The sequence below is a fragment of the Aquarana catesbeiana genome, linkage group LG04 (genome assembly GCF_042186555.1).
Source record: "Aquarana catesbeiana isolate 2022-GZ linkage group LG04, ASM4218655v1, whole genome shotgun sequence".
In the NCBI taxonomy this organism is placed as follows: Eukaryota; Metazoa; Chordata; class Amphibia; order Anura; family Ranidae; genus Aquarana; species Aquarana catesbeiana.
Window position 1 is genome coordinate 33,887,062 of NC_133327.1, and position 26,240 is coordinate 33,913,301.

General features: G+C 43.3%; 1 protein-coding gene across 2 annotated transcripts in view; it reads left to right on the forward strand.

Annotated features, from left to right (window-relative positions):
• The window catches only part of ASXL2 (ASXL transcriptional regulator 2), a 151,162-nt gene that overhangs the window by 109,330 nt on the left and 15,592 nt on the right, over nt 1-26,240 (forward strand). For both annotated transcript variants that reach the window (XM_073624982.1, XM_073624985.1), the window contains 4 exons: nt 1,004-1,167; nt 4,045-4,141; nt 18,062-18,167; nt 20,801-21,467. In XM_073624982.1, the coding sequence (XP_073481083.1) occupies nt 1,004-1,167; nt 4,045-4,141; nt 18,062-18,167; nt 20,801-21,467 (1,034 nt within the window). The remainder of the gene's footprint in view (nt 1-1,003; nt 1,168-4,044; nt 4,142-18,061; nt 18,168-20,800; nt 21,468-26,240) is intronic.

Sequence of the window (26,240 nt, forward strand, 5' to 3'; positions counted from 1 at the left end):
CTTTACGCCAGCATCTCCCGGCCCTTTAAGAGGTTTAAAAACATCGGGAGGCGGGGCAGCTTAAGCGCACATGACTGCCATGATTGGCGTTCAAGTGATATGAAAAAGCTTTCAGTTAGGCGCCGGTAACTGTAAGTACAGCAGTTCACTTCACGCAAATATGCGGCGCCAAGAGGCCACATATTTGCATGCACCTGGTGCCAAGAGGTTAAAAATGGCTTGGAGGTTGATGACCAGCTGAACATGTCAGTGGCAAGCAGAAAGCTTTGGGACAGTGCAGCACTGGCTAGAGGGTGAGTATAGTTCCACTTTTAAGTGGAATTCCAGCCTAACAAGAAACTTGTCTTAAAAATGTCCCCTCCCTCTCTTGGTACCTATGCTGCCTAATCTGTGTAAAAAAACTCTGTATACTTACCTAATTTTAGTCCGCTCTGGTTCAGTTACGTGATGCCCTGTGTTAGTGAGTGGCAGCTGCATGGGAGAGGAGGGAGCGTTCAACAACGGCTGGGAATTCCAAGAGCTGTGAGGTCACCCATAGGTTCCCAAATCGCAGCCATTGCTGGTGCTCCCTCCTCTCCCCTGCAGCCGGCACTGACTGACACCTGGAGTTGTGGATCACGTGACCTGGGAGGATTAAAATTAGGTAACTATACAGATCTTTTTTTACACAGAGTAGTAGCATAGGTACCAGGGGATGGGGAAAAAATTTTTTAAGACTAGTTAGTGTTAGGCTGGAATTCTACTTTTAAGACTCGACATACATTTCTCTCATTCTTCCCTGAAGGCTGAGCTAAAGAAATTCTATCAATTCTCCCATGCACGCTAAACAGCATGGATGGACTAATCTCCCACTGCTGGCTATCGCTGAACATGGCTTTGCTTGCCCCACCCTGGCACTCATGACCTTAGGTTGCTGATTGCAGGCCTACGGGGTCTGATTGACGCATGTATAGGAATATATTTCCCATCTGGTGTAATGTACTGGAACATCTTCCCTTTACAGGTCACTTGAAAAGGACCAAATGTGCCGAGATAGATGTAGAGACTCCGGAATCCATCCTGGTGAACACCAACCTGCGGGCCCTCATTAATAAGCACACCTTCTCCTTGCTGCCAGCGGATTGCCAACAGAGACTTCTCAGGCTTCTACCAGAGGTGGACCAGCCGGTAAGATGTTGACTTTGTAAGGGGTGATGGGCTGTATAACACAGAGAGGAAGAGCTGCCATATATTGGCTTTCAGTACCAAGGTAGTTCTTGGAGTGAGTGTAACACTTAACCTTAGACTTAACCTAACTCTTAAATTAACACGTCACCTTCCTCTGACACATCACCTAGCTCATAAAACTGAACTCCAGTTCACAATTCTGCCATCAAGCATTTTTGCTTTCATCATGTACGGGTATGATCTATTGCCAAATGTATTGGCCCGTTCAGTGCCAGGATCGGTGCTGAAACTACCCAGTCCCCACATCAGGAAACAAATAGTGCTGGGCTCTCTACACTGGAACTTTCTGCTTTGCCAACTTGGTAGACATATAGGACGTCAAAATGAATATTTGTGGGAAAAAGTGCCAGTATAGGTGTTGAAAACAAAAAGAGTCTATCCTAATAGTACAGTACTGGACACAGGCATCCTATTCATATGCCATGGGTTATATGCTTGTAAGGTGTCCTGTATTTTACTGTATTCTAAGATATGGAATTTATATGTAAGTGAAAATTCCTCTGATTTGGTGGTGTTGTCAAGTTACCACTTGACATCCAGAGACATAGCGGTACATCAAAGGACTTCAAGTGGTTATACCGGGATGATGCCTGCAGCTGCCCGGTATTGTTTTTTTAGAGCTCTCTGGTAGAAGCAATCCTAGTGGCTGACTTCACCCCCCCTTCCCACCCCCCGCGCTGCCTTTCGCGGCTTTCTCGGGTTCCCCCATCCTATCAGGAGTCCCGATCGACCAGCCGGAACTTCCTCCAGCTGATCATAGAGGCAGACAGAGACCGGAACGGCTTTGTTCGCCTCTGGGATATTGGAAACAGGAAACGATGAGCATACTTGGTTTCCCCGGATGTATACAGTGCCTTTTTTAAAAATAAAAAGCATCTGAACATACCGATCTTGGTGTGATCAAATGCTTTTAAGGTCAGAGGAGGGATCTGGGGTCTTTATAGACCCAAAATCTCTGCATAAAGAGTACCTGTCACTGCCTATTGCTATCACAAGGGATATTTATATTCTCTGTGATAACAGTAAAAGAAAAAAATGTAAAGGGCCCCCGTCCCTACGTGTTCGTATGCAAAGGCGAACGCACACGTCGGTCCCGCATGCACTCAAACAGCGATCATCCCACACATGTGAGGTATCACCGCAAACATCCGATCATGGGTAGTAATTCTAGCACCAGACCTCCTGTGTAAACCTAAAGTGGTAGCCTGTAAAGGCTTTTAAGGTGTCACCTATGGATAGTAAAATGTACATAATTTGTCCCCACTGCACGTGCATGTGCAATATTACATGTTTGGTATCTATTAGCTCAGCGTAAAATCCTCATCTTTTATATTTTCTCATCTACCTCGTCCTGAGACTCTTCCTCCAGGTCGGTAAATATGGCTCCTGCTCCTCATGGTTGTCTTTCCTCCTCTGTCAGGTCTGCCATTACCTCCTCAAAGCCAGAGGGTTGAGCACATGGAAGCGGCAGCTTCTGTGCATAATAGAACATGTCCCTTGTGCCCTCCTTACCTGGGGTCTTGTCTCCTCTGGCTTTAGAACTCCCAGGCTCTTTGTCTTTTGGATTTCTCTTTCCCTCTGGATGTCCTCTGTTGCAGTGCAGCGGCGCCATGTTGGGATTCCATGCCCGCTCTGCCCTCCTTCTTGTCATCACCATTCTCCAGAGATGCGGCCAGCGGGTCATTGTGTGCCGTGGGCTCCAGGGAACACAGGGAGCACTCTGAAGCAGGTACAGTCAGATATAGAAGCTGGAGAGAGGATCAAATACAGGATCGCCTATGGGAGATTAGAAGTGTGTCTTCTCACATGCCACGCTCTGCCCCGTCCATCTTTTTTTATCTTACCAAACAATTTGGTATTATATTGTGTTTTTATGCATTAAAATTTTTTATAAAGTGTATTTTTTTTCCCCAAAATTGCGTTTGAAAAACCTCTGCGCAAATACCATGTGACATAAAAAATTGCAACACCCATCAATTTATCCTCCAGGGCTTCCTTGGAACAGGAGAGGGGCAGGAAAGCCACCTTTCTCTCAGGGGGCGTCAGACTGGTTGAATGTGGGATCCCCGGCTGGGGTAACAAGATCCCATGCTTTAAAGGTGGTGGAGTATGGATTTCTTATATGTCTTGATAGGTATTAAGGAATGGTGCAGAAGAAAGAGCAATTGGAAACACAGAAGTCCGTAAATTTCTGAGTGATCAGTCTGACCTCCCTCCAGAATGGTTGTAGAAGTGGGCAAGACCAAAAAATGTGCAAGATTGTACCTACGGCCTTTTTACATGTAGTGAAATTTCATTCTAATGTAAGAACACATAGAGTCAATGCATTTCAGGGGGGACAAAACATTGCCCCCTTTATCAGGGCTTGCAGTGGAAATCAATATATGTAGATTGGACTGGATGATGGTTTTGCACAAAGCAGCAGCTGAAAACTCTGTGCTCCATTTATCCTTATATTCTTAATTCTGTCCAGTCCACATATATTGCTTTCTATGTCCTGACCCTGATAAGTGGAGACATTTCTGGTCGCTGAAACGCGTTGGCTCGATTTTGAGCTTACATTGGAATAAAATTATATCTGGACTATAAGCTGATGGTTTGGTGCTTCAATCTCAGATTCTTTTACATATATTACAAACCAAGACTATTGTGGAAATGCTTTGGCATGTAGATGCTACCAGCTCAGAATCCAGAAACTCAGTTCATTGACTACTGCAACCCTAGTCTATAGTAACACTGATAGGCTAATTCTGGGTTCCAGAGCTACTTATTACTTCTTCAAATGAGAGGAATTATGATAGTTCTGTCTGTCCTCAGGCCGGTTCAGATGGGCTTTTGAAGCTGAATAACTCTGCCCTCAATAATGAATTCTTCACATCTGCATCACAGAGCTGGAAGGAGAGGCTGGCTGAAGGTAAGCTCTCTACTGTCCTAATGCAAAATCATAAAAAAGTTTACAATGCAATAAATGGCTCTATGATTTTTCAATGTGAGGTATACAATTTGACCACTAGACCATTAGATTTGAATGCACATAAAGTGGTGATTTGCATGTCTCCATTTGGTGTCCTAAAATTAGAAATATAAATCTTTTCTTACAGTGCCTTGAAAAAGTATTTATACTTTCATGTTACACCAAAAAACATATATGTGTTTTATTGGGATTTTATGTGATAGACCAACACAAAGTGACACAAAATTGTGAAGTGGAAGGAAAATGATAAATGTTTTTCGAATTTATTTGCAAATAAATATGTGAAAAGTAGGGATGAGCTTCGAGTTCGAGTCGAACTCATGTTCTACTCGAACATTGGCTGTTCGCAAGTTCGCCGAACAGCGAACAATTTGGGGTGTTCGCGGCAAATTCGAATGCCGCGGAACACCCTTTAAAAGTCTATGGGAGAAATCAAAAGTGCTAATTTTAAAGGCTTATATGCAAGTTATTGTCATAAAAAGTGTTTGGGGACCCGGGTCCTGCCCCAGGGGACATGGATCAATGCAAAAAAAAGTTTTAAAAACGGACGTTTTTTCAGGAGCAGTGATTTTATTAATGCTTAAAGTCAAACAATAAAAGTGTAATATCCCTTTAAATTTCGTACCTGGGGGGTGTCTATAGTATGCCTGTAAAGGGGCGCATGTTTCCTGTGTTTAGAACAGTCTGACAGCAAAATGACATTTGGAAGGAAAAAACTCATTTAAAACTACCCGCGGCTATTGCATTGCCGACAATACACATAGAAGTTCATTGATAAAAACGGCATGGGAATTCCCCACAGGGCAACCCCGAACCAAAATAAAAAAAAAAAAAATGATGTGGGGGTCCCCCTAAATTCCATACAAGGCCCTTCGGGTCTGGTATGGATATTAAGGGGAACCCCAGCCAAAATTTTAAAAAAAAATTGACGTGGGGTTCCCCCTAAATTCCATACCAGACCCTTCAGGTCTGGTATGGATTTTAAGGGGAACCCCGCGCCAAAAAAAAAAAAAAAAAAACGGCGTGGGGTCCCCCTAAAAATCCATACCAGACCCTTATCCGAGCACGCAACCTGGCAGGCCGCAGGAAAAGAGGGGGGGACGAGAGTGCGGCCCCCCCCCCCTCCTGAACCGTACCAGGCCACATGCCCTCAACATTGGGAGGGTGCTTTGGGGTAGCCCCCCAAAGCACCTTGTCCCCATGTTGATGAAGACAAGGGCCTCATCCCCACAACCGTGGCCGGTGGTTGTGGGGGTCTGCGGGCGGGGGGCTTATCGGAATCTGGAAGCCCCCTTTACCAAGGGGACCCCCAGATCCCGGCCCCCCCCCTGTGTGAAATGGTAAGGGGTTACTTACCCCTACCATTTCACTAAAAAACTGTCAAAAATGTTAAAAATGACAAGAGACAGTTTTTGACAATTCCTTTATTTAAATGCTTCTTCTTTCTTCCTTCATCTTCTTCTTCTTCTGGTTCTTCTGGCTCTTCTGGTTCTTCCTCCGGCGTTCTCGTCCAGCATCTCCTCCGCGGCGTCTTCTATCTTCTTCTCCTCGGGCCGCTCCGCACCCATGGCATGAGGGGGGAGGCTCCCGCTCTTCTCTTCATCTTCTTCTTCATCTTCATCTTCTTCTTCATCTTCTTCTTCTTCTTCTTCTTCTTCTTCTCTTCTTCATCTCTTCTTCCTTCTTCATTTCTTCTGCGGGCCGCTCCGCATCCATGCATGGAGGGAGGCTCCCGCTGTGTGACGGCGTCTCTTCGTCTGACGGTTCTTAAATAAGGGGGGGCGGGGCCACCCGGTGACCCCGCCCCCCTCTGACGCACGGGACATGACGGGACTTCCCTGTGGCATTCCCCGTGACGTCACAGGGAAGTCCCGTCAATTCACCGTGCGTCAGAGGGGGGCGGGGTCACCGGATGGCCCCGCCCCCCCGTTATTTAAGAACCGTCAGACGAAGAGACGCCGTCACACAGCGGGAGCCTCCCTCCATGCATGGATGCGGAGCGGCCCGCAGAAGAAATGAAGAAGGAAGAAGAGATGAAGAAGAGAAGAAGAAGAAGAAGAAGAAGAAGAAGATGAAGAAGAAGATGAAGATGAAGAAGAAGATGAAGAGAAGAGCGGGAGCCTCCCCCCTCATGCCATGGGTGCGGAGCGGCCCGAGGAGAAGAAGATAGAAGACGCCGCGGAGGAGATGCTGGACGAGAACGCCGGAGGAAGAACCAGAAGAGCCAGAAGAACCAGAAGAAGAAGAAGATGAAGGAAGAAAGAAGAAGCATTTAAATAAAGGAATTGTCAAAAACTGTCTCTTGTCATTTTTAACATTTTTGACAGTTTTTTAGTGAAATGGTAGGGGTAAGTAACCCCTTACCATTTCACACAGGGGGGGGGGGGCCGGGATCTGGGGGTCCCCTTGGTAAAGGGGGCTTCCAGATTCCGATAAGCCCCCCGCCCGCAGACCCCCACAACCACCGGCCACGGTTGTGGGGATGAGGCCCTTGTCTTCATCAACATGGGGACAAGGTGCTTTGGGGGGCTACCCCAAAGCACCCTCCCAATGTTGAGGGCATGTGGCCTGGTACGGTTCAGGAGGGGGGGGGGGCCGCACTCTCGTCCCCCCCTCTTTTCCTGCGGCCTGCCAGGTTGCGTGCTCGGATAAGGGTCTGGTATGGATTTTTAGGGGGACCCCACGCCGTTTTTTTTTTTTTTTTTTGGCGCGGGGTTCCCCTTAAAATCCATACCAGACCTGAAGGGTCTGGTATGGAATTTAGGGGGAACCCCACGTCAATTTTTTTTTTAAATTTTGGCTGGGGTTCCCCTTAATATCCATACCAGACCCGAAGGGCCTTGTATGGAATTTAGGGGGACTCCCACATCATTTTTTTTTTTTAATTTTGGTTCGGGGTTGCCCTGTGGGGAATTCCCATGCCGTTTTTATCAATGAACTTCTATGTGTATTGTCGGCAATGCAATAGCCGCGGTAGTTTTAAATGAGTTTTTTCCTTCAAAATGTCATTTTGCTGTCAGACTGTTCTAAACACGGGAAACATGCGCCCCTTTACAGGCATACTATAGACACCCCCCAGGTATGAAATTTAAAGGGATATTACACTTTTATTGTTTGACTTTAAGCATTATTAAAATCACTGCTCCTGAAAAAACGTCCGTTTTTAAAACTTTTTTTTGCATTGATCCATGTCCCCTGGGGCAGGACCCAGGTCCCCAAACACTTTTATTGACAATAACTTGCATATTAGCCTTTAAAATTAGCACTTTTGATTATTCATGTTCGTGTCCCATAGACTTTAACGGTGTTCGCGTGTTCGAACGAATTTTTTTCCTGTTCGCATGTTCTGGTGCGAACCGAACAGGGGGGTGTTCGGCTCATCCCTAGTGAAAAGTGTGGTGTGCATTTGTATGGCGCCCCCCTGAGTCAATACTTTGTACAATACTTTACAGCTGTACGTCTTTTTGGGGATGTCTCTACCAGATTTGCACATCTAGAGAGTGACATTTTTGCAGATCTGGACTTTGACTGGGCCATTCTAGCACATGAATATGCTTAGATCCAAACCATTCCATTGTAGCTCTGGCTGTAGGTTTAGGGTCGTTGTCCTGCTGGAAGGTGAGCCTCCGCCCCATTCTCAAGTCTTTTGTAGACCCTAACAGGTTTTCTTCTAAGATTGCCCTGTATTTGGCTCCATCCATCTTCCCATCAACTCTGAGCAGCTTCCCTGTCCCTGCTGAAGAAAAGCATCCCCACAACATGATGCTGCCACCACCATGTTTCACGGTGGGGATGGTGTGTTCAGGGTGATGTGCAGTGTTAGTTTTCCATCACACATAGAATTTTGCTCTTAGGCCAAAAAGTTCAATTTTGGTCTCATCTGACCAGAGCACCTTCTTCCACATGTTTGCTGTGTCCCCCACATGGCTTCTCGCAAACTGCAAACGGGACTTCTTATGGCTTTTTTTAAACAATGGCTTTATTCTTGCCACTCCATAAAGGCCAGATTTGTGGAGAGCACGACTAATAGTTGTCCTGTGGACAGATTCTCCCCCCTGAGCTGTGGATCTCTGCAGCTCCTCCAGCGTTACCATGGGCCTCTTGGCTGCTTCTCTGATTAATGCTCTTCTTGCCTGGCCTGTCAGTTTAGGTGGACGGCCATGTCTTGGTAGGTTTGCAGTTGTGCCATACTCTTTCCATTTTCGGATGATGGATTGAACAGTGCTCCGTGAGATGTTCAAAGCCTGGGATATTTTTTATAACCTAACCCTGCTTTATACTTCTCCACAACTTTATCCCTGACCTGTCTGATGTGTTCCTTGGCCTTCATAATGCTGTTTGCTCACTAAGGTCCTCTAACAAACCTTTGAGAGCTTCACAGAACAGCTGTATTTATACTGAGATTAAATTACACACAGGTGGACTCTATTTACTAATTAGGTGACTTCTGAAGGCAATTGGTTCCACTAGATTATTGTTAGAGGTATCAGAGTAAAGGGGGCTGAATACAAACGAACGCCACACTTTTCACATATTTATTTGTAAAAAAATGTTGAAAACCATTTATCATTTTCCTTCCACTTCACAATTATGTGCCACTTTGTGTTGGTCTATCACATAAAATTCCAATAAAATACATTTACGTTTTTGGTTGTAACATGATAAAATGTGGAAAATTTCAAGGAGTATGAATACTTTTTCAAGACACTGTAATTAGGATTTGTGTCAAAGTGGTGACATGCAAGTCTTTTCAAGAATCATACTTGAGTGGATGCAGCATCAGTCCAATGCTGCATCTGTCCTCGCTGGCTCCAAGACTGAGAACCGAGCAATCAAACACCGTTGATCGCTCGGTTCTCAGAGCTCCATGAGCAGAGAGCTGGTGACCATCAGTCACCGCTTTTTGCTCTGCTCCGCCTCCCCGCACTCACTGGGCTGTGGAGGGGGCAGGAGCAGCTTGCTCAGGCTCTCAGAGGCTCACTGAGAGGCTGAGCCAGGTGCTGGTGTAGGGTTGTGGGCGGGTCCCGACCATATTGTCACAACCTTTTTTTCAGCCTGGACCAGCTCTGTCGCATCAGCCGAGAGCGGGCTTCAGCCTGTTGTTTGCTGAAAGCGGGGTCACAGGGGTGCAGAACGAACTGCACTCCTGTGATTCACAAATGAGTTTTGGCTCTACTTCTCCTTTAAAGGCAATTTGTAATTTTAGCACAACACTAAAGAAAAAGATAAAGAAAGCAAAAAATATAAAAAAGTTCAATTCTTCTAAGTGCACTGGCACAGAGTTTTTGAAGGAACTCGGCAGGTAGGTTGTTCCAAACATCTTGGAGAACTAACCATAGATCTTCTGTGGATGTCGGCTGCCTCAAATCCTTCTGTCTCACCATATATCTCATGATATTAATATCAGGGCTCTGTGAAGGCCAAACCATCACTTCCAGGACTCCTTGTTCTTCTTTACACTGAAGATAGTTCTTAATGACATTGGTTGTATGTCATTGTCCTGCTGCAGAATAAATTCACACACCTCCCTGATGGTATGGCATGATATTTTAATGAACTGTTTCCACTATCAAAGGATGTTTAATTTGTGTTATTTTATACCATGTGCACTTTTAAACGTAACCTTCATTTTACTATGTTTGGAAAACAGATTCAAAATAATTGTGATCACATTGTTTATCAGATTAATTGACCCAGCACATATTGTTGTTGTTATTATTATTACTTGGCAGTCATAGTATGGGTGACCTTGCCAGCTTCTCACTCAATATCTCATCCCAGCACATTCTTTTTCATGGGAAAGAGAAAAGGGAGGGGGTCATGTTTGCACAGAGCTAACAGGACACACAAAAGATGTAGGACTAAAAGCCCCAGCATACCCATTCACACGCATACACGATTATCTCTATAAAATCCTTTTATTCCTATTTTTACACAACATATGAATATCATTCTCTCACTTTCTTTTAACTCTCTTAAAATTTTCCCTGCTTAGGTTATGCTAGCCATACACCTATCGAAAAATTGTTCTAACCAATTTTCGAAAAACGAACACATACTGGTGAGAGCAAACGATTTTGTCATCATGTAATGACCAAAATTTGATCGATAAATCACTCAACTGACATAAATTAATACATTTTTCCTTCGTTTTGACACATAAGCCAAGTGCAAACTGTTCAGGCGAGAAACACATTAACCACTTCATGACCGGCGCACGCCGATGTACGTCGGCAGAATGGCACGGCTGGGCAAATGGGCGTACCTGTAAGTCCCATTTGAATTCCCCGCCGTGCCATTGCGTGCGCGCCGGCTGGGAGCTCCGTGAGTCGGGTCGCGGGTCCCGCGGACTCGATCGCCGCGGGTATACTCGCGTTGGCCTCACGGAGAGGACGAACGGGGAGATGCTGATGTAAACAAGCATCTCCCCGTTCTGCCTAGTGACAAGTGTCACTGATCACAGCTCCCTGTCATCGGGAGCTATGATCAGTGATGTGTCACAGCTAGCCCATCCCCCCCACACTCCCTAGTACTGACTTAACCCCTCCCCGCCCCGTAGTGGTTAACCCCTTCACTGTCAGTGTCATTTACACAGGAATCAGTGCATTTTTATAGCACTGATTGCTGTATAAATGACAATGGTCCCAAAAATGTGTCAGAAATGTCCGATGTGTCCGCCATAATGTCGCAGTCACAATAAAGATCGCTGATCGCCGCCATTAATAGTAAAAAAAAAAGTTATTAATAAAAATGGCATAAAACTATCCCCTATTTTGTAAGCGCTATAACTTTTGCGCAAACCAATCAATAATCGCTTATTGACATTTTTTTTTTACCAAAGACGTGGCTGAATACATTTTGGCCTAAATGTATGACTAAAATTGAGTTTATTAAAAAAATTTTATAACAAAAAATAGAAAATATATTTTTTTTTCAAAATTTTCAGTCTTTTTCCGTTTAAAGCAAAAAATAAAAATCGCAGAGGCAATAAAATACCATCAAAAGAAAGCTCTATTTGTGGGGAAAAAAAGGAAGCAAATTTTGTTTACCAAAAATATGTAGAATAATACGTATCAGCCTAAACAGAGGGAAAAAAATGTTTTTGTAATTATTTTTTGGGGATATTTATTATAGCAAAAAGTAAAAAATAATGCGTTTTTTTTCAAAATTGTCGCTATTTTTTTGTTTATAGCGCAAAAAAATAAAAACCGCAGAGGTGATCAAATACCACCAAAAGAAAGCTCTATTTGTGGGAATAAAAGGACGTCAATTTTGTTTGGGTGTAACGTCGCACGACCGCGCAATTGTCAGTTAATGCGACGCAGTGCCGAATCGCAAAAAGTACTCTGGTCAGGAAGGGGGTAAATTCTTCCGGGGCTGAAGTGGTTAACCTTTCAATTTATCGTCCGTTCGGCCAAAGTTTTCCAAACTTCTCCTTTAGATTGTATAAATATCCCTCGCGCTACTCAGAGTAATAGGTGAATGTGTGAAGGCACAAAAAATAAAATTAATTGAAAACCTAGTGAACAAATTAATCAATCTGCAGCAAAACCTATTGGTGTTCACAGCACATAACAATAAGAATAATATATAAATCCGCGCAGAATTACAAATAATCTTACAAACACATAAAGTGCAATGTGCAACCAATGGGAGTGGTGTAAACCTTAAATATAAAAAAGCTAAAAAAAATCTGAAAATGGAAGTTATATTGGCTCCAACAAGGGACAACAAAAATAGTGTAAGATTAGAAAATATTGATTTTCTGTTTCTTGTAGTGAACTGTTTCTAACACATGTTTATTTATGAATTTTTTTCCTGCAATTCTTTTGCACATGGATTTTTTCTTCCAATTTTTTTGTACATGAATTGGACACTTGCTATCACCTTCTTACATTATTTTTGATGTCCCTTGTTGGAGCCAATATAACTTCCATTTTCAGATTTTTTTAGCTTTTTTATATTTGAGGTTTAGACCACTCCCATTGGTTGCACATTGCACTTTGTGACCAATTTTGGATTTGTGCCCAATAACTAGACGATAAAACGAACGAACTGTCCAAATGACAGATTTTCGAACGATTTGTCGTCTAGTGTATGGCCACCATTAGTTTTAATTCCCTTAATTCTACTTTTCTTATTTTGTTCAGATATCCCATATACTGTAATTTCGTACTTCATTTACTCTAGCTCCTACGATCAAACGGGCAGCCATAGATCTCATCCCATCTTCCTTCTCTGACCACATATAAAAGTATTCTGTTTGGGTCAGGACCAAAAATGATCTTATTCCTATACAATTTGACTCTTGTTCTGTCTTCGCTACACATTTTTTGTATAGCTGGTTCCTTCTCTCTAGTCTCTAAGATGGCGTCTGAGTTTCCAGGATGCACCTGTTTTCTTTCCTCAGGTCCCACTCGCACCTCAGCGTTTGGTAGCTTGAAGTTCGAAGCTCCAAAATGCTGGAGGAGAAAAAAAATCTATTATTCTCTATGAAGTTGGTTCATATCTCTACTCTAAGTCGCCTGAAGCTAAAATACCTGAAACTCAAAAAAGCTCTGGAGCTTTTTTTGTAGCTCAAATTGGGCAGATTTGAGCATTTTTTGGCATTTTTATTCTCATAGAAATGAATGGAAATGGGCCATTTGCGCGTTTTTGTTGCAATTTTCTGCTTAAGTGGAAAAAATAGTAAAAAATAAAAGTGATGTTTGAATAAACAAATGTAAAATAAATACATAAATAACTAGAAATCATCAAAAATAAATAAATACAATAAAATAATACCCCTTACCTTAACGAAAAAAAAATAATAGTAAATGAATAATAATAATAATAATAACAAAAAAAGATATAAGAGCTGATGGAAAAGCAAAAAAGTTGAAATACCTAGCAGCAAATGATGAAACAGATGATAGTTTTCTCTATTGGCTAATAAAAAAAACGGCAAAGCTCAAAAACGCTGTATGAACACACGCAGGTCGCGCATAAAAACGTGCCAAAAATGTGCAAAAAAAAACGCAGGAAAAACACTCAAAGACATTACCCTCGGGTGTGAATGCAGCCTTAGAGTGAAGAATAATGAGAACTTTATTAGCTGAACAGTTTCTAGTTTCTGCAAACTGTAAATCGGGGGTCAGCAACCTGTAGATCGTGATCTACCAGTAGATCTCAGACAGGTGACTGGTAGATCGCTGACCCGCCATTCCAGAGCATCAAACATAGTCCAATGCAGAGGGATTACTTGTAAAGTTTGGCTTAAAGAAAAAGTGGCAACTCTACCTAAGGGTGCCACTGCCAAATGCAATATTCACAAGTACTGCAGCTCCTCTGAAAAGCGATCCGAGTGTGTTTGACAGGTGGTGGAGAGGTGATATGTTGATTTAAACTCATGATTGCCAACACGGTGAAACGGCAATTCGAGATTTAAATCAGGTGTGAGGAGGCGACACTGTGCCCAGTGATCTTTTACTTCACCCATGTTCAGGTAGTTCTCCTCCCCTTTAACCGCTTGCCGACCAGCCGCCATAGTTATACTGCGGCAGGGCGACTCTATTGCGGGAATCGTTGTACCGATACGGCGCTTCGTGTAATAGATACAGTGCACACGCCGGAGCTCATGCGCGTGGCCGTCGGCCCAGTTGTCCGCCGGCCATCAACAATCGCTCCAAAGAGAGGCAGAATGGAGATCTGCAAGTGTAAACAAATCAGATCCCCGTTCTGTCAGGAGAGTACAGTGTGATTGTCTGTTCCTAGTGATTTGGAACAGCGATCTCTCGGTACACCCAGTCAGTCCACTTCCCCCACAGTTAGAAACACCTCCCAGGGAACACAGTTAACTCCTTGATTGCCCCCTAGTGTTAACCCCTTCTTTGCCAGTGTCATTTATACAGTAATCAGTGCATTTTTATAGCACTGATCACTGTATAAATGTTACTGGTCTCAAAAAAAGTGTCAAAAAGTGCCCGATCTGTCCACCACAATGTCGCAGTCCTGCTAAAAATCTGATCACTGCCATTACTAGTGAAAAAATTATAATACTAAAAATGCCATAAATCTATCCCCTATTTTGTAGATGCTATAACTTTTGCACAAACCAATCAATAAACGTTTATTGCAAATTTTTTTTTACCAAAAACATGTAGAACAATACATATCGGCCTAAACTGGTAAACAAATTCGTTTTTTTTTTACATTTTTTTTTTTGGGGGGGGGGATTTCTTTTATAGTAAAAAATAATGTTTTTTATTTTTTTTTCAAAATTGTTGGCCTTTTTTTGTTTATAGCGCAAAAAATATAAACCACAGAAGTGATCGAATACCACCAAAAGAAAGCTCTATTTGTGGGGAAAGAAAGGACATCAATCTTGTTTGGGTTCAACGTCGCACGACCGCACAATTGTCAGTTGAAGCGACGCAGGAAATGGCCTGGTGGTTAAGGTTGCCTACCCCTGACGTAAATTTACCATCGACTCCATCTTCCGATCAAATATGATATCGCAGGCAAAACAACTTAATTGATATCCCTGCTGGAGGCAGAACAACTCTCATTTCTCGGTTTTGGCTTTTTCTCATGTTTCAAAATGTAATAGTTGTGGTGCCTGACCTTACATTCATTCCACAACTTAACATCAAAATTTCCCTTTACTTTTAGTGTTAATTTGTCTGTCACCCTTGATCCATCCTGCTCACATAGTTAGCTGTCTCTCCAGCTGTTTAACCACTTCCTGCCCGGCTTGTAGCAGAATGATGGTTCTGTTATCCTGACTGGGCATCATATGGCGTCCAGCAGGATAACATGCCGGCGCGTCTGACACACTGCATCTCCGATCGTGGTATGAAGCCTCCGACGGAAGCTCCTTACCACGTTATTAGCTGTGACTAATCACAGCTAATTATCGCGTGAACCAGGAAGTGCCGGTAAACGGCATTCCTCGGTCCGCGCTGACAGGGAGAGCCAATCGGTGGCTCTCCCTGTCAGTGGAAGGGGGGGGGGTCTGTGCTGATAATCAGCACATTGATTATCAGCACAGCCCCCATTAGATGTGCCCATCAGCTTCCAATCAGTGCCCATCAGCTGCCAATCAGTGCCCCATCAATAACGGCTGTCAGTGGCAATGAAAGTGCCAATCAGCGCCCACCACAGTGACAATCAGTGTCCACCACAGTGACAATCAGTGTCCACCACAGTGCCAATCAGTGCCCATCACAGTGCCAATCAGTGCCCAGCAGTAACACCTGTCAGTACCTCATCAGTAAAATGTTAAACAAAAATGGTACAAAATAATCACTTCACAAGGTAAAGAAGGAATTGCATCTTATAATAGTACATGAGGAGGTTTGTTTTCAAAGAGAAGTGAGCTGGTATTGTTGTTAATCAATCAATGGTCACAGTATAGGAAAGTCTCTCCTTCATATATAAAACAGTGACTTCAAACTTGAAAAGCACCATAGAAAATAGTGATGCAAGATAGGTAAGCCCTTCCACCTGGAAAATCACAGCCTCTTACCAGCTGCCCAGATCTCCTATCAGGAGATCAATTCTGCTTTTAGGCTTATGACCCAGCCACAGTCTCTAGATGAACCGATTGAATACCACTTCTCCTCCTCTCCAGTTTTTCCCAAGTGATTCTCAGTCAGCCATCAACCAAATGAGAAAGAGAAAACTTCCATAGTGTAAAACTGTAAATCTCTTTAATAGTAATAAAAGTAATGCACTTACAGAAAAACAAAAAAAAGAATGGCATCTAACAAACATCCGAGCCGGCCGGCCCATTCCGAGTTCAGCTGAGCTGTCCCCAAGTATTTCAGAGGCTCTCCGGCGCCCCCCCTTCCCCCACCTCTGGCCACATGCGGTATTGCATGTAATAGAAGTCAATACGAAACGAATTATCTTCGTTTCCATTGACTTCTATGGTGAAACTCACTTTGATATGCGAGTGCTTTGGATTACAAGCATTCTCCTGGAACGGATTATGCTCATAATCCAAGGTTCCACTCTAGAATACAGTTATATACAGAATGTATACATAAATATCTGCATGTATTTCTCAGATTTGAGGACACCATTGATCCTGACCAAATCTCCAACAACATTTGCAGAAATGCAGCCCCAAACTTGCAAGTACCTTCACCATGCTTCACTGTTGCCTGCAGACACTCATTATTTTACCGTTCTTCAGCCCTTCACCAACAAACTGCCTCCTGCTACAGCCAAATATTTCACGTTTTTGACTCATCAGTCCAGAGCACCTGCTGTCATTTTTCTGTTCCTATGATTTTATGCTAAGTTGAGTCGCTTAGCCTTGTTTCTATGTCTATGGATGGCTTTTTGGCCGTAATTCTTCCATGATGACCACTTCTGGGTAGACTTCTCCGGACAGTAGATGGGTGTATCTGGGTCCCACTGTTTTCCACCATCTCTGTGCTGATGGCACTGCAGGACATCTTCCGATGTGGAAGGGAACCATGATGCGTTTTTCATCTACTGCATTAAGTTTTTTTGGTAGATCACTGCGTCTACTGTCCTCAACGTTGCCCGTTTCTTTGTGCTTGTTCAAAAGAGCTTGAAACCCCAATTTACTTTCTAAATCTTTGACTGGGAGAGATCTTGCTGATGCAGTATAACTACCTTGTGTCTTGTTGCTGTGCTCAGTCTTGACATGGTGTATGACCTGTGTCATGAAACTGTCTTCCAAAACCTCACCCTAGTAGCGCAGTTTGGCTGTTCCTCACCCAGTTTTAAGCCTCCTACACAGCTGTTCCTGTTTCAGTGCAAGTGTAAGAATAGATGCTGGTTGGAAGCCAAAGGATGTTCACACCAAATATTGATTTGATTTAGATTTTTCTTCTGTTCACTCACTTTGCATTTTGTACATTGATGAAAATAAATTAAAATATATATTTTTGAAGTGACACCCAGTGTAGTCTTCTGCTGTTGTAGCCCATCTGCTTCAAGGTTTGATGTGTTGTGCTTTTAGAGATTGTATTCTGCATACTTTGGTTGCAACAAGTGGTTATTTGAGTTACTGTTGCCTTTCTATCATCTGGAACCAGTCTGCCCATTCTCCTCTGACCTCTGACATCAACAAGGCATTTTCTTCCACACAACCACTCACTGGATATTTTCTCTTTTTCGGACCATTCTCTGTAAACTCTAGAGATGGTTGTGCATGAAAATCCCAGTAGATCAGCAGTTTTTGAAAAATTTAGACCAGCCGTCTGGTACCAACACCCATGCCAAATTCAAAGTCACTTAAATCCCCTTTCTGTCCCATTCTGATGCTCGGTTTGAATCTCAGAAAGTTGTCTTCATCACGTCTAGATGCCTAAATGTATTGAGTTGCTGTCATGTACCTAATAAAGTGGCCTAATAGAGTGTTTGTTACTATGTAACATGATTGTACATTGTATCTGTTAGTGTAAAGCAGGAAGCGGCCACATTTCGGTATGTGTGTACCGCTGTCTGTACAACAGAAGCCAGTCTAACCACCAGCTTCTGTCCAATGGTCCTGCTGGAAAACCAGCATTCGATCAGCGCATGCAGCCAATGGCTACAGTGCTGATCTTTGTCTTCTGGTATCACCACACAAAACTGAGGCAAGAAAACTAATTATAGGGCCATCCGTTAACTCTACATTGATGAGCTGTAAACCATCTCCTGCTGACAGTTCAGTGTACCATAGTTTGTCACCATTTTATAGACGCACACAGTTTTTAGATTTGACGTGTTTGATATCTATATACCTAACACAATCTGAACGTTTATATGTAGATTATAATATGTTTGTGTGCACTAAAATTAATTTTGCATATTTGTTAATGAAAGTATAGGAAGAATTCAAATTTATTTTTCCTTCAACAGGTGAGTTCACACCAGAGATGCAGCTGCGAATCCGCCAGGAGATTGAGAAGGAGAAGAAGGTGGAGCCATGGAAGGAGCAGTTTTATGAGAGCTACTATGGAGAGAAGTGAGTTAGCAACCTCCTCATGTACAGCCTACATTACACTGACAGTTCTGTACAATAAAACTCTGGTTCAGAGTGCTCTTCTTACACTCTCTGTGTGTGTTTTACCCTAAAGGAGAAGTATAGCCACAGCTCTTTTGGCAATACTTCTCTTCTGGGTCACAGGAGTGCACTTCATTCTACAATCCTGTGACCCAGATTTTGCTTAAAATGGGCTAAAGTCTGCTGTTGGCTGATGTCAAAGAGCTGGCCCAGGCTCTGTAGGGATCCTGACAATAATCTCGGGATCTGCCCAGATGCATTGACTGGCAGTTGGCTCAGCCTCTCGGCTCGCCGGTGAGAGCCTGAGCCAGCTGCTCCTGCACAGTCCAGCGCTCCAGTGAGTACTGGAAGGGCAGAGCACAGAGCGGTGACTGACAGTCCCTGCTCTGGGCTGAGAGTGGACCAAAGAACTGAGCAATCAGCGGTGTTTGATCGCTCAGTTCTTAGTGTAGAGGTGGCGGTAATACAGATGCAGCATCAGATCCTTGTGGCATCTACATAGTTGATTATGATTATTTATTTTATTGAATCTCACTTCTCTTTTAAAGCTGAAGTTTAACATGCCTATATTATGTCTTAAGCATTATAATGGCGTAGGAAACTGTCAGAAGTGCCGTTCACCGCATTTTTCAGGTCTCTATGCACCACCCACGCCTGTTTCTATTTCAGAGTGAAATAAAAACTAGTGCAGGTCTGCATGTGATAAACAGAGGACATACAGCAGTTTTCCAAATAGAAAACTGCTGCAGATTCCCACGAGTTGTGACCTGTCATAAAGGGATGTGAGCTGTTAGCAGACAGCCTCACATCCCTTTCTCTGCTTGTACAGTTATTACACTAAACGAGCAAACGCCTGTAGGGGAAAGGGGGGACAGCAGAGAGATCGGAGCATGCAGCTCCAGCACTCCTGTTCTTTGTGCTGTGTCTGTCAGACATGGCAGAACAGAGAACTGTGCTCCCTTTCATTAATTAGAAGCAGCGTCTGCTCCATTTTTTTTATATTTAGAAGCAGTGATGCAAGCACATTCCTTCCATTGGGGGAGATTTACTAAAACTGGTGCTCGCAGAATCTGGTGCAGCTCTGCATAGTAACCAATCATCTTCCAGGTTTTATTGCCAAAGTTGGAAGCCAATTCGTTACCATGCACAGCTTTACCAGATTTTGTGTGCACCAGTTTTAGTAAATCTCCCTCATTCTGTCTATTAGTGTACCACACTATTCATAGAGGGAGGAGATGCTGTCATTATGTCCTTCTTTCAGACCCTTAAGCCTAGGCAGCATTCAATTGAAACTGGCCGACATTCGGCCCGTGTACTGCAGCCAGGCTTATCGATGGGGCATGACCAAAAAAGCCTGCTGATCGGCTCCGAATCGGTGCTCTCAGCCAATGGCTGAGATCACTGACCGAAGTGTCCAGAACACAATAGCACAGCAAGGGAGATCGCTGTATTAACATTGCATGGTTAGTACAGCTGTTCCTCCGGAGCTCTCATTTTTTTTTTTTCGTTCAGTCCTGCTGTGTGCTATAGTGGGTACTAGGCTTTACAGTGGGTCCTTGTGACTACACCCGCCGCAGTGCATTAGCAGGTTGAGCATTATAGATCATACCCCTCTCAAGAGCCCTCAGCCCTGGTTCAAGCAGGGAGGAGTTATACAAATATGAAAATGCTCTGATGGGTGGATGTCAGTTTGAAGGAGTGGGAACTCCTAGACAGGCTGCATTTGCATGCAGACCACCCGAGGTAACCTCCACATGACATGCTTGAAAGAACTGAAGTTCATTGAATGAAAGGGGTAGGTCTGGGGCAGCAAGGCTGGGGAAGAAAGGGCTGGATTAATCTGGAAGCCCTCCACCCAGGAAATCAGGCAGTCTGTATCTGACTTACTGCAGCTTCTAGTGCACATAGGGAGAAGCTCACAATGTACGGTGAAATCAGAGTAAGCCATTTCAGTACAGAATAGGAGTCTGTACACCTGTACAAGACTGAAAGGAAGACTGGGGGTCAGATTTAATGTAAAGCCATATTTAGGAGCTTATACTAGTTGTGATTAAAAATATACTTGCTTTTTAAACACAGCTTGATTTTTTATTAAAGGAGAAGTATAGCCAACGCTTTTTTTGGCTATACTTCTCTTATGGATCACAGGAATGCAGTTCGTTCTGTACTCCTGTGACCCGTTTTTAGCCGACAGCGAGCTAAAGCCCATTGTCGGCTGAAGTCACTCAGACGATCTAGACTGTGAACTCATCCCGATCACATGGTTGGGATTCACCCATCAGACTAGACTGGCACCGAGAGCCTAAGCCAGCCCCTCCCGCCCTCTCCACAGCTCAGTGCTTCAGTGAGCGCTGGAGGGGCAAAGCAGAGAGCCGCTGACTGACAGTCAGTGCTGAGAGTGGTGGGGAGAACTGAGCAATCAGCTGTGTTTGAGCACTCAGTTCTCACTGCAGCATGGGCCAGATACAGCATCGGATTAATGCAGCATCAACCTAGGTAAGTATACTTTTTTTTTTTTTTTACAAAGCCCATACTTCTCTTTTAAATACATGTCGGAACTGATTTTTGATCTATCTGCTTTATTTGTCTTTTAGTTCTGGCCTAACTATGGAGGAATTTAGTGATATGACAGCTGAAGATGATGACATCAAAGCACAAATGTTTCCATCTGTAGAGCATATTGAGGCCAAACCTGAGAGGAAATCACTAGATGATCATCCGACTGTGAAGGTGGAAAATGACCAGAAGAGTCCCCTGAAATCTCACTTATCTGAAGTTACAGAAGCCATACCACCACCTGAAAATCCTGTCACTGGTACCACTGTCAAAGCTGACTCCATAAAAGACTCGGAGATGGCCGAAGAGAACAAACTGGATGGTTCTGTTGAGAAAATGACCCAAACTACAGACACAACCTGTGAATCTATAGACACCGAGTCAACAAGCCATACCTGTGTGACCCCCAGTGAACCAAAGAGCCCAGATGTTGTTCAGTTGCCCACAACGCCTACAACTACAGAGAGCCTTCCCCAAGACTCGAGTGGAGCCGAAACCCCAGAGGAGTCACCAGAGAAGGAGGAGGCCAGCCCCATCAGTGGGGCCAAGAGACGGCTGGATATTGATGAAAGCAGTTTGGCCAGTCCTGAGAAGAGCCCACGTTTGATGACACCTAGCCAATCTCCGCAGCCATTTCGTGCCTTATGTAAGCCCTATACAGAGACAGCACAGCAGACCGCAGAGCAGAAGGTCCCACCTCTCAAGGTAATAATAGTGTGCTTAAAGCTCTTTTGCTGTTCTTAAAGTGTACTCTTTGTAACTGAAAGCCACAATACACTGGATGTCTTGCGTGTTTCGTCCTACACTACGTCTTCTGAGGGATGTCCAACATCTCTCAGAAATATAAAGTCAACGTGTTTCCCAGTACCAGTTTCTACACTCTTCCTAATTTTAACGATGTCGGACGCTGGCTCCACCCCTCCCTAAATTTAATGAAGCCTTTCCTGCCTTTAAGTACATTTTCCCCCACATTTAATGCAGACCAAGCTGTCTAACAACAGTTACAGGGGTTGGGACAAATCAAATCACACAGCCTTACAGGGGTTGGGACAAATCAAATCACACAGCCTTACAGGGGTTGGGACAAATCAAATCACACAGCCTTACAGGGTTAGGGACACATCATATTACACTGGGGTGCTAACATTGGTCAGATTTTAATCATATGGTTTTAACCTTTTTTGCTTGCAGGGTGGGTCTCTTGCCATAACGTGTAAGCATTTTCATCATGTTTGCACATTATCACACACCCTCTAATACAGTGGTTGTCAACGTATGAGCTAAAGGTGGCCTCAAATGTGGCCCCTGACATCACCAAAGGTCTACACATAATGATTAATATATGGAATGCTTGAGAGGACTGTTAGAAACTGCAGACCTAATAGAGGAAATGAGGGCCAGAGAGTGTGGGCATGCTACATTGTTGGCTGGGCATATGCTAGAGAAGACAATACGAAGCTGGGAACATGTTACATACATTAACCTAGTAGAGATCAATGATTTTACCCTAATGTCCCACTACAGACTGCTGAGGTCCAGGGCCACACGTCATATACCAAAGGGCTGCATGTGACCCTCAGGCCACAGGTTGGGCTCCAGGGCTCTAGTATGTTCTCCTCCAGGAATGTGACGTCCATGCTTCCGCTTGTTGCTTCGTACACGATTGCTGACATCTTCTAGAAGTCTTCCTCTTTTGATGTAATTCCTCTGTAGTCATGCTGAAATTACATTGTCCTGGCACCCAGTTCTATTCTTGGCATCTTTCAGATCTGAGGATTGAGCCAGGAGTATAGTATACACTGCACATTCACTAAAGGCACTGTCCACACAATGAAAAAAACACTGGGAGCAAGAGGAAGACATTTTTTGGCACATGATACTTTGCATGTCTCATCTGCTGGCAAAAGAACTCTACCTCCTGGTAGTTTTTGCTTTACCACCTCCAGTCGGGGACAATTCTGACATTGCTCTCCTACATGTAAAACACATCATTTTTTTTTGCTAGAAAACGACTTAGAACCCCCAAACATTATATATTTTTTTTAAGCAGAGGCCCTAGAGAATAAAATGGTGGGTGTTGCATATTTTTATGTCATGTAATATTTGCGCAGCAGTTTTTCAAATGCAAATTTTTTGGAAAACATGCACTTTAAAGAATTTTAATGCACAAAAACACAATGCACATTGCCTTGAAGTATTCATACCCTTTGAAATTTTCCATATTTTGTCATATTACAGCAAACGTAAATGTATTTTATTTGGATTTTATTTGATGGACCAACACAAAGTGGCACATACCGTATATACTCGAGTATAAGTCGAGTTTTTCAGCACATTTTTTTGTGCTGAAAGTGCCCCCCTCGACTTATACTCGAGTCAAGCACTTTTCTGCAGCAAAAAATTTCATTTTCCGAACCGACTTTGGGGCCCGTATCTCAGGGCCACTTTGTGCTAGGAACCCCAAATTTGGTGTGCAAACCCAGTGAAACTGGTACCACAACATATCCAAAGCTAGGGTTCCTAGGACCAAGTGGCCCCGAGATACATGGCCCCAAAGCCGGTTCGGAATGTCATTCTCTTCTGCAGAAAAGTGCTTGACATTTTCTGAACCGATTTTTGGGGCCCTGTATCTCGGGGACACTTGGTGCTATTGGATATTTTATGGTGCTAGTTCCACTGAGTTTGCATACCAAATTTGGGGTTCCTAGCACTAAGTGGCTCCGAGATACGGGGCCCCAAAGGTCAACTGTGTCCATCTGCAGCAATGTCATTTCGGGACCATTTGGGTTCAGAGACCCCAAATTTGGGCTGCAGCTAGGGGTCATCTAGGAACCCTTAACTACTGAGTTTGAAGTTCGGGGGACCTATGGCTGCAAATGGGCACAGTGAGGCTGCAAATGGGCATTGTTGACCCTCTTTTCCACTTACAGTAGCTGTGCATTTCTCACCCTCGTCTTATACTCGGGTCACTAAGTTTTTCCTATTTTTTTGTGGTAAATTAGGGCCTCGACTTATACTCGGAACGACTTATACTCGAGTATATACGGTAATTGTGAAGTGGAAGGAAAATGATAAATGGTTTTCAACATTTTTTACAAATAAATATGTGAAGCGTCTGGCATGAATTTGTGTTCAGCCCCCCGAGGCAATACTTTGTAGAACCCCCTTTCCCTGCAATTACAGCTGCAAGTCTTTTTGGGGATGTCTCTACCAGCTTTACACATCTAGAGAGTGACATTTTTCTCATTCTTCTTTGCAAAATAGCTCAATCTCTGTCAGATTGGATGGAGAGCGTCTGTGAACAGCAATTTTCAAGTCTTGCCACAGATTCCCAATTTGATTTAGATTTGGACTTTGATTGGGCCATTCTAACACAATAAATGAATATGCTTTGATCTAAACCATTCCATTGTAGCTCTGGCTGTATGTTTAGGGTTGTTGTCCTGCTGGAAGGTGAACCTCCGCCCCATTCTCAAGTCTTTTGCAGAATCTAAAAGGTTTTCTTCTAAAATTGCCCTGTATTTGGCTCCATCCATTTTCCCATCAACTCTGACCAGCTTCACTGTCCCTGCTGAAGAAAAGCATCCCCACAACATGATGCTGCCACCACCATGTTTCACAGTGGGGATGGTGTGTTCAGGGTGATGTGCAGTGTTAGTTTTCCACCACACATAGCGTTTTGCTTTTAGGCCAAAAAGTTTCATTTTGGTCTCATCTGACCAGAGCACCTTCTTCCACATGTTTGCTGTGTCCCCCACACAGCTTCTCGCAAACTGCAAATGGGACTTTTTATGGCTTTCTTTCAACAATGGCTTTCTTCTTGCCACTCTTCCAAAAAGGCCAGATTTGTGGAGTGCACGACTAATAGTTGTCCTGTGGACAGATTTTCCCACCAGAGCTGTGGATCTCTGCAGCTCCTCCAGAGTTACCATGGACCTCTTGGCTGATTCTCTGATTAATGCTCTCCTTGCCCGGCCTGTCAGTTTAGGTGGACGGCCATGTCTTGTTAGGTTTGGGGTTGTGCCATACTCTTTCCATTTTCGGATGATGGATTGATTTTTTAATAACCTAACCCTGCTTTAAACTTCTCCACAACTTTATCCCTGACCTGTCTGGTGTGTTTTTTGGCCTTCATGATACGGTTTGTTCACTAAGGTTTTCTAACAAATCTCTGAGGGCTTCACAGAACAGCTGTATTTATACTGAGATTAAATTACACACAGGTGGACTCTATTTAATAATTAGGTAACTTCTGAAGGCAATTGGTTCCACTAGTTAGGGGTATCAGACTAAAGGGGGCTGAATAAAAATGCACACCACACTTTTCAGATATTTATTTGTAAAAAATGTTGAAAACCATTTATCTTTTCCTTCCACTTCCACTTTGTGTTGGTCTATCACATAAAATCCCAATAAAATACATCTACGTTTTTATTTGTAACATGGAAAATATGGAAAATTTGAAGGGGTATAAATACTTTTTCAAGGCACTGTAATACTCAATTGTTGGTAAAATATAAAAGACGATGTTACGAGTAAATAGGTACCAAACATATCATGCTTTAAAATTGCATCCGCCCGTGGAACGGCATCAAATTATGGTACCTAAAAAGCATAATGGGCAACGCTTTAATAGCCTTTACAAGTTACCAGTTTAGAGTTACACAGGAGGTCTAGCACTAAAATGATTACTCTCGCTCTGACATTCGCGGTGTTACCTCACATGTGGTGCGATCGCCGTTTACATATGCGTGTTGGACCTACGTGCGCATTCGGGGGAACAGGGGCGCTTTTAAAATAAAAAAAGTTTTTAATTTAATTTTTTTTTTATTTAACATTTTTTTTTAACACTGTACAATTTTAACTTTTTTTTTTAATCAACTTTATTGCTATTACTTCCCGTTTCTGACGTCACACAGTGGGAGGAACAACATCAGTTCCTCTCACTGTGTGCCCAGAGCTAGATGCTGCCAGTCGCATCCCTAACAGGCTCCCTGATCGCATGGTAAAGGACCCTCCTCCCGCCGCCTGTAAAAGTAATCTAGCAGCTCATTAGCTGCTCAAATTAATTTTATTTTGTGCAGAATCGCTGGCCCTAAAAAATGATAGCTTGATCTTTGCTGCAGCCATGACTGAGATATCATCCTTCCTGTCCAAGGACGTTTATAAACGTATGGTGGATGGGAACTATAGTTCCGCTTTGAAAAGTATTAGCTAGAGTTAGGTAATAAATAATTTCTCATTAACTTGAGAGTCCTACTTAAACTACATCAAGTAGTCTCTGTAAGCGCTGAGGACTTGTGCTAGTTCACCACACTGTGGGTTATACTAAAAAGTTTGTGGTACCCAATATGGGGTTAAAAAACAATCCATAAAAGTTCCAGTTAATAAAAACCACAAGTTTTTTAAGCAATCTTTTTAGCCATGAAAGGTATATATATATATGTGTAAATATAATAACTTGCTCTAGAAGTGAAT